The sequence below is a fragment of the Centruroides sculpturatus genome, unplaced genomic scaffold (assembly GCF_000671375.1).
Source record: "Centruroides sculpturatus isolate CEXI.00-Female unplaced genomic scaffold, Cexi_2.0 scaffold76, whole genome shotgun sequence".
Classification (NCBI taxonomy): Eukaryota; Metazoa; Arthropoda; class Arachnida; order Scorpiones; family Buthidae; genus Centruroides; species Centruroides sculpturatus.
The window spans coordinates 167987-185296 of NW_019384451.1; the positions used below are offsets into that span (position 1 = coordinate 167987).

General features: G+C 30.3%; 1 protein-coding gene across 1 annotated transcript in view; it reads right to left on the reverse strand.

The window, feature by feature from the left end:
* The window catches only part of LOC111620558 (serine/threonine-protein phosphatase 6 regulatory ankyrin repeat subunit C-like), a 29854-nt gene extending 12883 nt beyond the window's left edge, over window positions 1–16971 (reverse strand). The window contains exons 1-3 of the mRNA XM_023362490.1: window positions 16457–16971; window positions 15407–15634; window positions 2636–2750 (exon numbers count right to left, since the gene is read on the reverse strand). Of these exons, the coding sequence (XP_023218258.1) occupies window positions 2636–2750; window positions 15407–15622 (331 nt within the window). The 5' untranslated portion in view covers window positions 15623–15634; window positions 16457–16971. The remainder of the gene's footprint in view (window positions 1–2635; window positions 2751–15406; window positions 15635–16456) is intronic.
* Between the last annotated feature and the right edge of the window lie 339 nt (window positions 16972–17310).

The window sequence follows — 17310 nt, forward strand, 5'->3', positions numbered from 1 at the left end:
AGAGTTCTTCACAACTTACTTTTCCTAGCAAGAGAAATTTAAGTGATTTGTATGCTTTTGTGTAGTTAAGAGTTAAAAATTGGGTAATTAAGACAAGATTTTGCCATATTCTATTTTTAGCCATGAACTACAGTCCTCTAAGAACAAATTTGAGTCATCTTTGTATGTATCAACTTCACTATATTATATTAAAATTTTACTTCTGCACCAGTCAGCATCTTGAATAGTAAGAGTTGTTAAATAACCTAGTAAAAAAGTCCAGCAACAAGTTGTGTAACTTTCCCGGATGTTATGAGTTCTTTAATTAAAAAATAAATTTTATACTATTAAACATAAATAAATTTGTGTGTAGCATCATTATTAATGAGATTTTGTTTTATAATAACTAAAAATATAACTTTTTTTATAACAGCAAAAGGCTTAATTTTGAAAGTAAAAATGAATTTTATAAAAAATTATAAATCTTAATAAGAAATAAAATTGTCATTAAGTCTGAACTTGAGATGTGATCCACAATCACCTTGATTTTTAACTATCAAAATTTAATAGCATTGATCCTTCTAATAAGCAAACCTCCAAGTCCAAAAAAATGTAAAAATGTTCCCATAGTTTTCCTCTGTTATATATAACATGTTCTGGAAGAGTAAAATGCATGTTTTGCCATCTTCTACAGATGATAAATGTTCAGACTCAAGCCAAATTATATACATCTCCATGAACAGCATGGTACAAATATGGCACAGGTGGCAGAGCAATGACAATTTGGTCACATGAGATGATGTTCATGTACGTTCTCTATTAATAAAAACAAACAATCAGACAAACCTATGCCTAACTTTATTCTTCAAAAACCTTTTCCATACATTATCACAATAGTCTCATGTGATGTGTGTCACTGTTGTGTCATCACTCTTCTCTTCTAACCAGGAACAAAAGTCAAAAATGTTCAATTGGCTCCAATACAAAAAAGGAACAATTACCAATAACTAATTAGATAACACTAAGAAAAAATAAGACAATAAGGTTTGAGTTAAACATAGACAGAGAGAGAAAAATAGTTATAAAAGAAAACAAAAAATGTAATTGATGAGTGAAGCAGTGTTGTATCAGTCAAGGTCTTTTTGTTAGTGTAAAATAAGATAGAAGTATCCAAGTGATTTCCTCAGTATCAGCCAAACTTTCAGTAGAGATCTAAAACTTTCTTTATGATCTACTTTATTGCTATACTACCAAACATTCCAACTGATTTTTATCTGATTATCTATGTAACTCATATATCACAACCACAGTTGTGACCTAATATGATACTCTTTCTCTCAGGAAACCATATACAATATTTGAATATGGTGTAAGAATTTCATATAAACTCAAGTATGCCAATTTATTATCTGTTATTTGATTAAATCAATAGACAGTATTTAACTCTGAAAACTGATTGTTATCATTATATACCAGGATCCTCATGATACTGACCTTCTGCTAAGGTATGTCATTTTATTGTAAGTTGAGGTTTGCATTTGGTCAACCATTTGGCCTCACTGTGACTTATTACATGATACAAAATAGACTCACACATTCCTATGTATTATGTACTGTACAGTACATAACATTAGAAAACAATATTATTATTTTATACCGTGCTGTTCATTGTGAAAGAAGGCACACAAAAATACAATGTACAAAAAAACAATATCTTTATTTCGTGATAAATGCAGTTCTTCGGATTACAAGTCATTTACAGTCCTCGGATTTTGAGAATTTTTACAGATTTTGTTGTTACAAAATAAAACTTGAATAAACAGTTAGGGGAACCAAAACCAAAAATATGGTTGTGACAATTATCATCAATCAGTACCTTCAGGACAGTGAATTTTAAATAATTATTTCTAAGGTCTTAATCTAATTAAAACTAAAGAAGAATGAGAGAGATACTCTTAGAAATGAATAAGAAAGAAGTTCGTAGAAAGGGGGTACCGTTTTTCTATGTAGTTCTAGGTGTGGTGACAGTCCTTGATTCCAGTGTTCTTACACGAAGAATGAATGATCTGTATCTTGCCTGTTCTGCAAGGGTCTCCTTGAGATTCTTCCTTAGACTCGATTTTCTCTCTTCACCAGAACAGGAATTATAATTGAGAAAGCATGTCCTTACCTCCAGTCAATGCTACTAACGACCTGGAGATCTACCAGTCCACGTCCTCTTGCTTGGACATCCAACCAAAAAGTGTCCTGTTCTCTTCAGCTTAGCCCTCAGGGCTTCTTCTTCTTTTCTATTGTTCTGTATGTAAGTCACCAGCACCCAATGGGAAAGAGTTAAGAAGGAACATTCCAGAAAGACGAAAGGCAAAAAAATAAAGAGGAAGAGAAGGAATAAAGAAAAATATAATATGTACAGAATATATACTAAATATGGTGTACTGCCACAATACTTTAATACATTATAGTTTTATATTTACATGTACCTATTTTGTTACAACTGTATATTTTTTTATATTTATATACATCTTACATACATGTAATTGTTTTATTCATTTTAATTTGAATTATTGTTTCTTCTGGAACATTCAAGAAGACCACTTTTTTGCTGCACGCTGTCTTGCCTGTAAATTATTTTTGAATAAATAGATAAAAATCTTACCTGCTGAAATAAGTAATTCAGACAACAATGCTCTTCCATGATAAGCAGCTTTATGAAGAGGAGTACATCCAAAACTATCTGGTTTATTGACAGATGCTCCAGCTTGTAACAGAATCTAAGAAAGTTTGAATTATCAATAATGTGCAAAATAAAAATAAACAAAAAAAAAAGCATTTTCTAACTCCTTCTGAGTTAGAAAATGTTTGTTCATTGAATCTTTGAACAGGAAAATTTAATTTCATATTGGAATGTAATTTAAATCGGCTGTGATGCTTGTAATATATGGATAAGTGGTTCACAAGGAATTGTCAAAGCATGCCTGCCATGCTTTTGAGATTGCTCTTTTTTCTTTATTGTTAATGCAATTTCCTGCTCTGTTTGCCTTGAAAATTTCAAAGATCTCTCTAATATGTTCCTCATGTGCCAATGTTTTTAACATGGAGGCTTGTTGAAAAAATAGGACAATCCTGACTTCCTACACATAAATGGAGAGGAACATGTAGAATGTTGTATTTGTGCTCCAAAAACATTTGAATAGCAATTGTTTGAAGGATCTGATCTCTTCCCAATCTATTATTCCTAAGGGGAATGGTATATATCAGGGATGGGCAAGCAAAAGTTCAGTGGGAGCCGAAATGTAGGTTTTGCATAATGCATGGGAGCCACAGTTCTGTACTTTTTTATTCTGTACCACAGTTCTGTACCTCGAGTTTATTATAGCCTATAATTGAATTTTTTTTAATAAATCTATTTTTACAAAATTGTGGAAATAAAACTGTAAAAATAATAATAAAAAGCAGAAATTAACACTTTTAGCAAAAGCTGCATGTAACTCAAAAAGAGCCACATGCGGCTCTTGGAGTCGCATTTTCCCATGTCTGGTATATATCCCAGGGACTCTATTGTTATTTAATGGATTCTTTGCATCTGTCCTAAAGGGAATGGCATATGCCTGAGTTACTGTATATGTGAGTTACATTCTCTTAGACAATAGATCATGAAGAGATCTGGGGGCCTATTCTGAGTAGTATCGTTAAGCTAATGAATACGATAAAAACCAGTTTCTATCGAAACCACGTGATTCGCATTTAATCAACTGTAAAAATGCTATTCTGAGCCCTATGTTTCATTTTTGGTTCTGATAGCCACATGCAATAACTAAGCTTTTGTTATCGATCACTCTTGAGCTGCCGTTAGGAATGTAACGAAAGTATAAACAACATGGCGTCTTTTGGTTTAAGAATGATTTTACTTCACAAGCAATTAGAGAGAGAGTTAATAAACTATGTTGTTGTATTGCTTAAAAATAATTACCTTAAGTATTTATGAATATTGTATGAATAATGTAATTGCTTTCTTGTTAAAATTTAAAGTAAGTAGTTATAGCATGAACATTATTTCTGAAATAGGTTTCATTCGCATATTTATAAATTAAAATGATAGTCATATATTTATATTCTAAGCTCTCAGTTATTTTTTGCCATCTTTCTGGGTCTTTTTGTGAGCCGACTCCATCAGAATTCAGACGGTCGGCTATTTCTTGTCACAATTTCTGGTGATCTTTTACAGTAAAGAAAGCATCTAACTTCCCTGACATTAATTTAGGATTGTCTTCTATAAAATTAACAAGCATCTCAAACTGGAGACTTGTAGTTCACTGGCTTCGTTGGCCTTTCTTTGACATTTTAAAACAAAACTATTTCACTAGTGCTGGTACGGACAATGCTAAAAGCACGTGCTTCACTTAGAAAATACTGTAGTGGGTTGCAGTCACGTGACAAAAATATAATGTTAACTAAACTGTGATTGGTTAAAGTGTAACAGCTATCGATAGCATAGAACCCAGACGCATCTTGACCGATTACCTGTAGTGAAACCCACTTAACATGGAGCACAGAATAGCAATTTGTCTAAGGTTCGTTAACTGCCTTTCGCTAAGGGTGTCGCTTTCCCGAATGTCCCGTGTATCACTCTTGTTGAGTTATCGGAAGAGCTCAGAATAGGTCCCCTGATCTATATCTGCTCCAAACAATTGAAATCCAAATTTGTTAGAGCAAAAACACTACATTCAGTACAGAAAAATCACCATTACCCTCTCCATTTATGCATTGGAAGCTAGGATCATCCCATTTTTTTCAACAAACCAACATGTTAAAAACATCAGTATTAGAGAGATGGAGGTCCTTGAAATTTTCAAGGCAAACAGAGCAATCTTTTCTTCTTTGCTGTTAATGCAATCTCAAAAGCATGGCAGACATGCTTTGACAATACCATGTGAACTGCATATTCACACATTATGTGGTATACACATGACAGTCAATTTAAAATTGTATTCAATATGAAATTAAATTTTCCTGCTTAAAGATTCAATAAACATTTTGTTATATTCAAATTTTTTGATGAAGACCTTCCCAGTAGGTCAAAAACATTAGAAAAGTGATAATTTTGACAACTGCTAAACTAATTTTGAAGTCGGTGATGATTTTACTTACTACAACTGTACTTACAAGAAAATGGATGATGACACATGGACCACAATTTATGATTGTGTATTTATGATTGTACTTTTCACAGATTAAAGTTAGAAGGAAAACAAGTGTACCATTGTATATCTCAAAGATCTAATCTCATTTCATGTATCATATAACCCCATTCCATTAAACATTTTGAAGTGAATTCAAGATAGGGCCATCCAGTTTATACATACAAAGATGTTTGCCCCTAGGAATAACATGTTTTTATCATGCTAAAATTTCCTATGGCTAATCCAGTTTGATTTTATAAGGGTGTTAAGAGACTTTTGTCTCACCTTGTATTTAAAAATATAAATATAAAATTTATTATTCTAAGTTATGATTTCTTCTTTATTAAACTTTTTTTGTTCAGAATTGTTACAATCAGTAACAATATAAAATAAGTTATCATAGAGATAAGTAGAAATACAGTACTTCTTGCACAAAAAGTTTATCCCACAAATTGTTTATTAATTAGCATCTTGCTGCACTCAGGAAAAAACTCCTTTCTCTTTCTAAAATAAAAATTATTTCATTATTGGATTTGTTATTAAATATCTCAGTTACATCATAAACCAACTGCTAAGTTATATTTGAAATTATTTAATTGAAATGTTTCTGATCAATAATTATAGTATGTATGAATGTCAATAAAATTTTTTAGACATTAAAGTATTTTTATTATTAATAATTCTAAGAATAAATATATTTGAGAAATAGAGTACAATTATATTAATATTCTTTTCATGAAGTTATTAAATTTATATTAAAGAAATTGGCAATTAATTTTTTATAAAAACATATACTGTATTTCAACTTTGATAACAGAGATATATATTAAAAGAAATATTTACAGTATATTAAAAGAAATATTTTTTATCATGTGTCAAATTCTATTATTTGACTAATGTTAATAACAGAGTACTGTAATATTAATAATGGTTTTAAAAATGATACATTTAAAAATTAAACAGGATTTGAGTTAATCAAATAATAGTTGAAAAATTATACAGAAACTGCAATGTAAATTTTATAATTTCATATAATCTTTTCTTAAAAAAAATAAAACAAAAATTTAACAGCATAGAATGAGAATCAGACTAACTGCATTAATAAATCAAGCTTCAGCTTGGGAATATATTTTGAATCAAGCTGCAAGATGTCTTGAAATTCTGGTGGTAAAACCAAAAAAACATTGAAAAATGTGCTTGGGTGCCTTTCATTCTAAGAATGACTATTTTGTTTTTGTATTAGCAAATAAAATTACAACAGAATAAATAATTTATATTTTTAATTACAGTTTGTAGTATGTAAAATATAGAATTTATGTTTAACTATTCTAATCATAGAGCTATTTTCTATCTTACTTAAAATCTATCCTGTCTATTTGATTGCTTGAATACATATCATAGGGCATAAAAATTTCAATTTTATTATAAATTAATAATGCATGAGCTTGAATCAAACATTGAAAAAAAATGTGCTGAATAATTATAAGAACATGAAATTGATAAGGTTGAATATTGTTAAAATAAAGTAATTTCATTATATGAATCAAGAATTGATCAATAACAATTACATCTATATGGAAAAGTTATGTATGTGGTAAGATTAACAAAGTATAGTTAGATTAATACTTCTCCAGTTGTTTAGAACAATAATAGATATAGATGAGTAAACATTGCAAAAAAAATAAGATAAAACAGAACTATCATATGATATATCATATGAAAATATTAAATTATTTAATGGTTCAAAAACACGTGTTCTAAATTTACCTCTTTTTATATATATACTGTATATATATTCAGTGATGACATTCGAAATATTTAACAAAGGGTTCGCTAACAGAAAATTTTTCCTTAACAATTTTTTTTTCGCTCAAATGGTACATCGGAAGGCTCTAGTTTAGTAGTGTTACAGAGTATAATACGTATATTTTAATATTTTTAAAAGAATCAAACCATTGAGAAATGTTACATGTGTTTAACAAGGTTCGGAAAACTTTGAAAATGTTAACAACGGGTTCGGCCGAACCTGTGCGAACCCGCTGAATATCACCACTGTATATATTCCATTAATATGACAATTCATGTTCTTTAATTTAAATATACAGTAAATGAGAAATATATTTACATCAAGAGATTATTCTTTGTTTGTCATTTTATGTTCATAAAAAACACCATATAAAAAGATCAAGTTGAGTCATATGAATATGACATGTTGTAAACTGAATTTTATAGTAAAAAATTCTCTTCTCTTCTTTACCTGCACTTAAATCAATCGAGAACAAAAACCCTTCAAGATGCAGTCTTTTTAATTTAAACTTCTAACATTTTTGAACTACTTTATTGACTTCCTCAGGAAAATTGAACATTGATATTTAAAACAAATGAAACTCATTCCAGAATGTTTTTTAAAAAACTTCTTTAACAGCTAATGCGCATGTCCGGTATCAATAATCATCATCATCTTATGAAAAATAATAGCTAATTAAATAACCAAATAGCTAACAAGTAATCTAATCGCTATATACACATGTGAATCCGGGTGGTTAGTCTCCCGTTCACCTGTCAAACAACCAATTGCCTCTCAAATGTCAGGCGAGTGGATGGAGAGTTGCTAAGGGTCGACGATAAGGTGAAGGACGTGATCGAGTAAAGGAGTCTACCATATTTATAACAAATAAAAACAATTTATTAAAACAAGCAAATTAAACAAAGACTACACAAATTGCATTTAAACCACCTAATATGCTCGAGAGAGAGTTTCCCACTGTTCATACCTCTTTATGGAGTTCCTTGATCGGTTTAATCTGGGGAGGCGCTTAATGTTCAAATCTATTATCCACAGGAGCACAATTTTAAAAAGTTCGCGACTTTGGCGAGGAGGTATTATCAACGATCGTAGATCGGAATTCGGCGGGTTCGGAGAATCGGCGCAATGTCGTTAGTCCTGCGTTCTTTCGTAGACTCCCCTGAGAGGGGGTAAGAACTGTCTTTTATAGATTTTTGTGGGGAATTTCCACCACATGATCAGATGTTCATGAGTTAAAGGTTATAGGTGTTCCTGGGATCTAAAACAAATGACGACATTTAGATGCTAACTGTAAACTGTCTTGCAAGACGAGATGCATGTTCTGCAAAGAACAATGGATGTTACTAGTTATGATCGGGAAGTTTACACAAGCCCGGTTAAGATAATTTTTTCTTCTAGGGCGTTACATAAATGAAAATTTAATTAATTAACATTTTTGTTAATAAAACAGTGGGATTTTCGTCACAAAAATTCCGGATCTCACACACATATATGCATATACAAATGACAAAAATGTGCCTATTCCTTTTCACTGCCATGTAGAATTTTCTTAATGGTACATTCATATTAAGCTTGCCTTCCAGGTTGCCAAAATTTTATTTATTTATTTGGTTCTCTAAAGTTTATTGCCTGCTCCTCTTGGTTGGTCTTGTGAATGTGCCATGCTTCTGCATATTTCATGCGTTGCTTGTCATGAATCTTTTGGATTATTTCTGCTTGTTTCCAGTCGAGTATAACCTCCATCAAGTCTGCTATAACATATGTTGCTGGTACAGTGACCAGTTGCTCATTTTGTATGTTACTTTTATCTTCCTTTACCCTGTCTTTCAACAACCTCCCTATGGCTTCAATGTAGCATAGCTCTTTTTGAAGCCTTTCATTTTGTACAGGTATTCTATAAATTCTAGGGATACAGCTCTGATCTATAGACTCCTTGTCCATATGTAGCATCTGGTATACTGTGGGATTCCTGTTAAAATCTCTTTTTGTTTGTCACTACCCCTATTTCTTTGTAAATACTGTTTAGGGGTGCAATGTATTCTACTGTAGTGTATTCTTCTTTTTTGACCTTCTTTCTTGTCTTGCTATCGTCATTTCTTCTTTTGTTGATTATAGCCTTTATTGCATTTTGACTGACTCCAAACTGCCATGCTAATTCTTTGATGTGATCTAACTCTTTCTATACTCTCCTGTATCTTGCTGCAATGCATGTATGCTCTCTTTATGAGTGCCTTGAATACTGCCAACTTATAGCTTACTGGATCATGGGAGGCCCATGGTATTATCAATGGGTTATATGTTGGCTTTCTATAAACTTTTGTAGAGATATCCCCTGCTTTCTCAAATGCAATTTCTATGTTTAGGAAGTGTGCATTTTTATCACTTTCTTGCTCTAGCTTGAGCTCTAGGACAAACTTGTTGGCATTGCAGTCTTTAATGAACTGTTGGATGTCTGATTTTTCTTTCTAGATTATCAAGATGCCATCAACATATCTTACATATATTATGAAGCAATCTGCATATTTAAGTATAATGGAGTTCTCTACTATCCTCAAGACCATCTCGCATAATGTACTGGATATGGGGCTTCCGATGGCCACTCCTCTGTGTTGTGTGCATGTTATGCTGTTGAAATTGAAGAAGAATAAATATGTGGCTAGATGTGTCAATTCTAGTATCTGTTTTCTTAGTTTTCTTACATTTCTGACTTTTCTCATTATGAAGTCTCTCAAATAGCAATAACAGGGCTCTTAATGAGCAAAGTCAGAAACTAAGAAAACAGGTACTAGAATTGACACATCTAGCCACATATTCATTCTTCTTCAACTTCAATGGCATCACTTTTAAAGAATGCCCTGTACATATCTCCATTAAAAAATGTTTAACATACAGTGAAACCTCAGGTTTTAAACACCTTATTTTTCAAATAATTCAGTTTATGAACAAATTTTTGAATGTCAAATTTGTTCCGGTTGCAGTACAGTAATTTGGTTGCCAAATGAGCTACTCGGCAAGAGCTGGCCACAAATTAGAGAGAGACAGATGGTCAACTTCTATACTTCTTAGGTTAAAGAAAGTCAATGGCCTGACCAATCAGCAATGGGACTACTGATTCAGAAGTTAGTAATGCTGAGATTGCCTTGTAATTAGACATCATGACACAAACCATCAATGATGTGATTCAAATTAGATTTCAATGTACATGTAGGTAAGATACTATTACCATTTTCCAGTATGCATTGCAATTGAATTTAAATCAAATTAATTTATAAAAATCACATTAAATATTATAATATTAATATTGATTAAAACTACATAGCTAGATAATTAAAACTAAAAATAATAAAATAATAATTAAAACACTGGTTTTTACACTAAAACTGAAACAAAAATTAAAAATAAAATCAAAATTAATTAATTAATAATTATTTTTATAAGCTGCTACCTCAAAATCAAATCATCAATTCAGAGTACTGTTCTCAACTTGATAATTTGAAAGTAGCCATAAAAAAAAATAAGGCTAGATTAGCTAGAAGAAAAGGTGTGACTTTCCAGCATGACAATGCTAGGTCACATGCATTTTTACCACCCAGGAAAAATTATTGGAATTTGGATGGAATGTTTTGTGCCATATTTTCTTGATCTTGCACCTTTCAGATTATCACTTTATTTTAATCTTTCCATAATAGTTTACAGGGGAAGAAGTTCAGTAACTTAGATAATGTGAAAACCACATACAGATTTTTTGATAAAAAAATCCCCATAATTCTTTGCATTTGAGATTAACACATCTATTGAGTAAATCCATTAAGTAATAGAAAACAAAGGTGTATATATAATTTAATAAAGTTAGTATTACTTTTGTCTAAAAAAATAAACAAAAAAAAAATAAAATAATAATAATAATAATAATAACTTTTTGATTATATACACATATATATGGTTAATCAAAGCAGAAGTCATGGCACATATATATATATACAGGTAACCCCCGTATAACATAGCACTTCTATAGCACAGATTCATTCTAACACGGTTCGAGAATTGGGAACATCCCTGTATAACACGCTGCTTTTATAGCATGGGTTCACTCTAACATGGTTCAGGAATTGGGTAAAACCCTTGTACAACAGGAAATGTAATTAAGGGTGCATTCTTTTATACCTCCACATGAGCATACTAATTTTTTTTGTGGCTACTTTGAATGCTCTTTCAACAAATAATTCATTTAATGGTTAAATTTTACAATTAGGACCCTTCTTTTGCCTCTAAAAGCTCATATTTTAGAATTATAGATTCCTCCATCACGATACTATTGATATTGCTCCATCTTTCCTTCTTTCACTATTGTTCCTAAATGCCTACAAACAGCAGCGCACTCCCATTGTAGTGGAGACGCAGAGAGACCGCTATTAACGAACGCAACCAAAAACTGTTACCAGTTGATGATGCTCTTGCTGAGATCATCATATAGGATAAATAATCTGGTAAAATATTTACTTAAATAATAAATAAGTATTTTACCCATGAAAAAAATGAATAATAAATCCGATTTAAAGAAGGATTTAACAGCATGTTTTTTAATTTTTGTAACCTAACCCCCCCTTTTTGCACTAGTTCTTTGTTTTGTATAACATGGATTCGCATAGCACGGCAATTTTTTGGAACATAACTCCTGTGTTATACGGAGGTTTCCTGTATATATACTGTATGTATATATATATACATGCCATAACTTCTGCTTTCTGCCCTTTATTTTCTGTGCATCAATCTAGGCTTTAACTAACTTTATAACCTGTATTTTTATCTTCATAACCTTGAAATAAAAAATTTCAAAAATATCAGTAATTTATAACCAGTAAATATAGACCATACAATTGCAATTCTGACTGTTTATCCTTATCCTAGGTCCTTATCAACAATGTTATCTTGCAACAGTTCAACTTTGTCAAAATGTAAAATTTCAATAATTTAACCTATATTTTGTAACTGCTACTCTTTAATATATCTGTCATCTTCTATACTATATTATGATTTAATAATATTGTTATCATCAGTTGAAGTTTTTAATAAATATTTACAACTTTTATTGAATTCAGAATACACTTTATGAATTGAACAGGTTTGCCTTAAGGAAAAATATTAAAATTAAAAAGCAGTTTGCTTTTTCTTTTTCTAATTGCAATTGCATTACCTGACATCATCATTTTCCCAAAATCTTTATAGAATAACTGTTAACATTTTGGTGTGAAGTGAATATTTCATTCTAATATTTTTCTGTTTATAAAATATATAATTTATAATTAGAAATACTTTGTTGTTGATCAGTTCAATCGAGAGTTTATTATGTTAGTATATACTAAGTAATACTTATAGCTACTAAGTATCTGATTAAAACACATTTAATGCCAAAGTTGGCGTGGAGCATTCTATATTGCCTTGGGGAAATTTTATCCTTTGTTTATAAGACAGAAAGTTTATTTTTATTGTACACTTTAAAGAATATATTTCATCTACTAGTTTGTATTAGTATTCTATATATTAATTTTTTATTGGTATAAAAATATGTTACAAATTATGATTATAAAAATTGTATTTTTGTTTAGTATTAATTTTTGTGTTTCTTACTGAAATTAAATTTTATTTACAAATTTAACACTTATTTATATTATTTTGTTTATTTTCTGATAAATTTAAAAAATATATATGTCTTATAAAACATCCTTTTTAATGTATAAATGTTTTGGCATATTGGTAGGGAAATTGGTTTTACACTGGCAGTGAATATATTAAATCAATTTAGTGTTTATATTCCTGTTATTTCCTCATTTTCAATAGACATTATTTTATATTTTCATGAAAATCATCTAATTTTGGTACACCTTATAAGGAACCTCTACTGTATATTATGCATTATTTCAAAATGAGCTTTCAGAATTGAAAGCTATTACATTTGTTAAATTAACATTATACCATATTAATTTTTATAAGAATTCATTTCTTTTCTATCATATTATACAATGAAACAAAAATTTTAAAATGTTTGTTAAAAAGTATTAGCTTAATAATTTTAAACAAAGCTTATGCAAAATTCTTTTTAACTTTTAATTGTTTCATAATAAATCTACATATATAATCAAGATGGGTTGATAATAGGGTTTCTCATTTCCCAGTCCTTTGCTTGTCCCGGGATTTCAGGAAAACAGTGAGCTGTTTCCTGGGATCCTGGGATATAATTAATTATTTTTAAGATATAAAATAAATCTCAAAATCAAATGATATAATTATTTTTCATTTTTTAAAGCAATTTAATATGTTCTGCAACTTCCAAAATAATAATATTAATAATACTGTGTAAAATATGTATTAAAAATTACTTTTGAATTAAGTAGAAATTTTCACAAATAGAAAAGATTTATTAAAGTTTGTTGGAAACTGTTTACAACAAAAAAAGCCTTTGAATTGAGTTGAAAATTTAAAGAAAAAAATGAACTTAGATCAAATGTCTAACTTAGAAGGTAATTTTCGTTTTTTAAATAAAACATAATATAAAATATTACTGTAAATTTTTATATTAAGATTTTAAAAAGCAAAGATGGTTGCTACTCCAATCACTTAATCCTGTTCTTATTTTAGTAATCAAAAGTCCAGCTAACAAGAATGCCCTTTCCGATTCAATTGATGTGGATGGATAGAATTGTCTTTAATGCATTTAAGAGAAGACAGATGTTATGTGTTTTTTCACCTGTAGCCTCGAAGATTTATAGTTCGTTTTTGAGATGCATTGCAATACTTTTTTTGCCACCTAATATTCTTGATTTGTCTACCTTGGCTGCTTTAATAGCAGCATCAAGCTTACAGCCCAATAATTTGACAGTTCGTTTGGCTTTAATAATCAGGTTTATGAAGAAAACCTTCATACTTGCATACTTCATACTCATTTGTATCCTTGCCCAATTTGTACAATCTGGCATAATGCAGTTATTGAAGATATGGACATGGTTAAAAATTAAGGCAGTATTGGCACAATTATTCAAGATATTACAGGTTCTGGAAAGTAAAGAATTTTCAGACTCCTGCTACAAATAGGCGACATATTGATTATTACCAATCTGTAGCATGCCATAACAAGCAAAAATTTAAAAAACAAATAAGCAGGTTTAAAATGAATAAATACAAATGTATTCTGACAGTTTATGAGTTAATTATACTTTCTATTTGCAAAATTTCCTCAACCTTAACACAAAATAAGAAAAAAGTGAACTTTTAAAAACTTTGTGGATTTCCTGAGATGAAAAGAATATCCCGAGATTTTTCCGGGTTAAAAGCCAGCCGGGATTCCGTTAGAGAAACCCTAGTTAATAATAATAAGCCCAGAGCCCAAATAGTTAGGAGTTGAAACCTGAAATTTGGTACACAGAGTGCAACTATGAAGACATGAGCGAGTGAATTTTCTGAGCAAGCAAAAATATGTGGCGAGAAGAGGTGATGATGTTTCACGTTCTTTATTTCTCGTTCTTGTTTATTACGACCACACAGATGAGAGTGAGAAATTTCATATATTCTTGCTCGCTCACATCTGCATAGTCGCACCCTTAGGGTACGTCATGAGAATGCGCACTAAGAAGGGATTTTTGGTAATTCCATCCTCGAGAGAAGAGGGAGAGAGAATTAATTTTAATCAGTATAAAGTGTAAATAATAAAGAAGGAAAATAAATAGTAACACATATAATATACATTTTGGAAATTAATAAATATTTCAATCATTTTCACCTTTCGGGTAACCCAAAAACAATAAATCCAAAATAAACAAATTTGAACGGATATTTGAATTTGTTCCAAATTAAAAAAATTCAAAATATTGAATTCGAAATACAATGTTCCAAACAAGTTATTTTAGATTTTAGAATTTAAAATTAATCATTTTATTCAAGTAAGGTTATCATCAAGTAAGTTAATTCTCCATTATAATGAAAAATTTTCTGATTTTATTTTATTGTACAGGTGATTTTTGTTTTTAGGTTATTTAAATAAAAATCTTTTTAAATACTAAAGATGTATTCAATTAAAATTCAATAATAATGATTTTAACTTTTTTTTCTATTAGATATCCAATAAATAAAATAGTAAAAACAAAATTTCTCATAAATTTGACCCTAATAATAGATACGGAAATGCAAATGGATATCGAAATAAGTCACAAAAAAGTGTAATTGTTATTAAATGAGCGAATAGTACCACCATATTTTTCAATATTAATTCTCGGACTTAATTCTTGCACCCAGTGAAAACGGGTAAGAACGAATATAACGTAATAATAATCTTCACTATCATTACTTTGTGCCCGAGCAATGCCGGGCTCCTTTGCTAGTATATTTATATTCTGTTAATAATTTCTAAAGAAAATATTAATTTTATTTAAAGTAAACGTTAACATACCTCCACAATGCGACGATGATTTAACGATACTGCTTCACAAAGGGGAGTACTTCCATCTTTAACGCTAGGAGGTTCAGCACTCTGCCAGGGATAATTCATGTCAATTCCAGAATTGACCAGTTGTTGCACCATGTGCATATCATTTCTCATAACTGCAATATGTAATTCTCGAACTTCATGAGGCATCGAAGTCAAACACGATCGATTCGTGCCCATGTTTCTGAATACCTTGAAAAAAATTGAGATTTTAAATTTCAGTAATTATACTCTTCTCTAACTGCACTTACAGACAATCAAACCTTAAAAACCTTTTAATACGCATATTAAAAGGTTTTTAAGCTTTGATTTTCAGTAATTTACATGTCAAATAAACGTAAATTAAATATATTATATAACTATTTCGGATAATATTTCAAATAAAATTTAGCCATTTTTAATATCATACACAAATATTAATTTTTGAGAATATAAAATGATTGGATTGATGGGATAAAGCAATGCAATAATATGAGTGATCAGCTAAGAGAGGAGGTACCGGTACTTCACAGGAGAACATTTTATAGAAAACTGGTCCTATTTATTAGGCACCCGCAAAACTCAGAAAACTCCAGCCCTTAAGCAAGGCGTAAACCCGCAACCGACAACCACCGGTCGTCGATCGAAGGTTCGCGTCAACCAGGTTCTCGATTCAGTTAATTTCGTAAATTACAGCTTTTCTAATAACAGAAGTGTTTTAAATAATTAATTTGTAAAATAATAAAATGTAACATACATATATTCAGAAGAAAATTATCATTAAAAACATATACAGTATGTTGTTTTTTAAAAAATAGCTATCTTATTAGTCACCATTATTTAAACATCAGATAAAACTATATAAGTTATGATAAAACCACATTGAATGTAACAAATAAAGACTGTGAAAGATAAAGAATATTTTTAATACATTTATTTGTTTTTCCCTTTATATTTGAATAATACAATTGTATTCTTCAAATACAGGAAGGATATATATACCAGTAGTTATATTCCAAGAATTCAGAGACTTACCTTAAGTACAAATTCTAGCACATGGTGAATTTGAAGGAGAAGAGGTGCAAATCGATCCAGTATGACTTCTTAATTTCAATATTTTTGCCGAGTAAAATAGAAAACACACGCGGTTCGATGTGTCAGTTTCTCAAATGCTATTAGCTCCTATCACATCAAACAGATGTTGGTGAATAAAACACGTGACAATTACGAAATAATTGTTTCCATTGTTTATATCGAAACGTCACAGACAAGTACCGAAATAGCAAAGAAAAGTTGACTGGTAGACAATAAAATCTCTCTGACGAATCATGGCTATTAGTAAACAAACCTGCACTTTGACCTCGATAAACAAATACTTTAGATTTTTCCAATTGTTTTTATTTCTTTAAATTTAATAATTTTTAAATGTGGACTCGTAATAAAGCAAACAGCCAATTTGAATAAAATAAGATAAGTGTGGAGAATACCGGTTTGAAATGGAAATGGAGAGAAATCGACAATCGTCGCCATTATCTGGAATGACGTTTTAATGGTGCGTGTTCTTCGATCAACCAATTTTCTATCAGAAAAATATTCGTCAAATTCAAATTTTTCTTTATGATTTAAATCATAAAGAAAGTAAGAAACTGTTTGCGATTATAATTTATAGAGTAGAAGAAAGGAATCTTTTTTTTTTTTAAAAAAAATGTAACTCTTCGCACTAAGATGGACTTTTTTTTAGCAAGTCCATTATGGGTTCTGCCAGGTCCACAATGGTGGTAAAGGAGTGGGTCCAGCATATCCTCCCCACGAAAAATTCTAGTGTTTTTCGACCCATCCGGATTAGATCTCGGGTCTTCAGGGAGGAGCGGTATCCTAACAACTCGGCC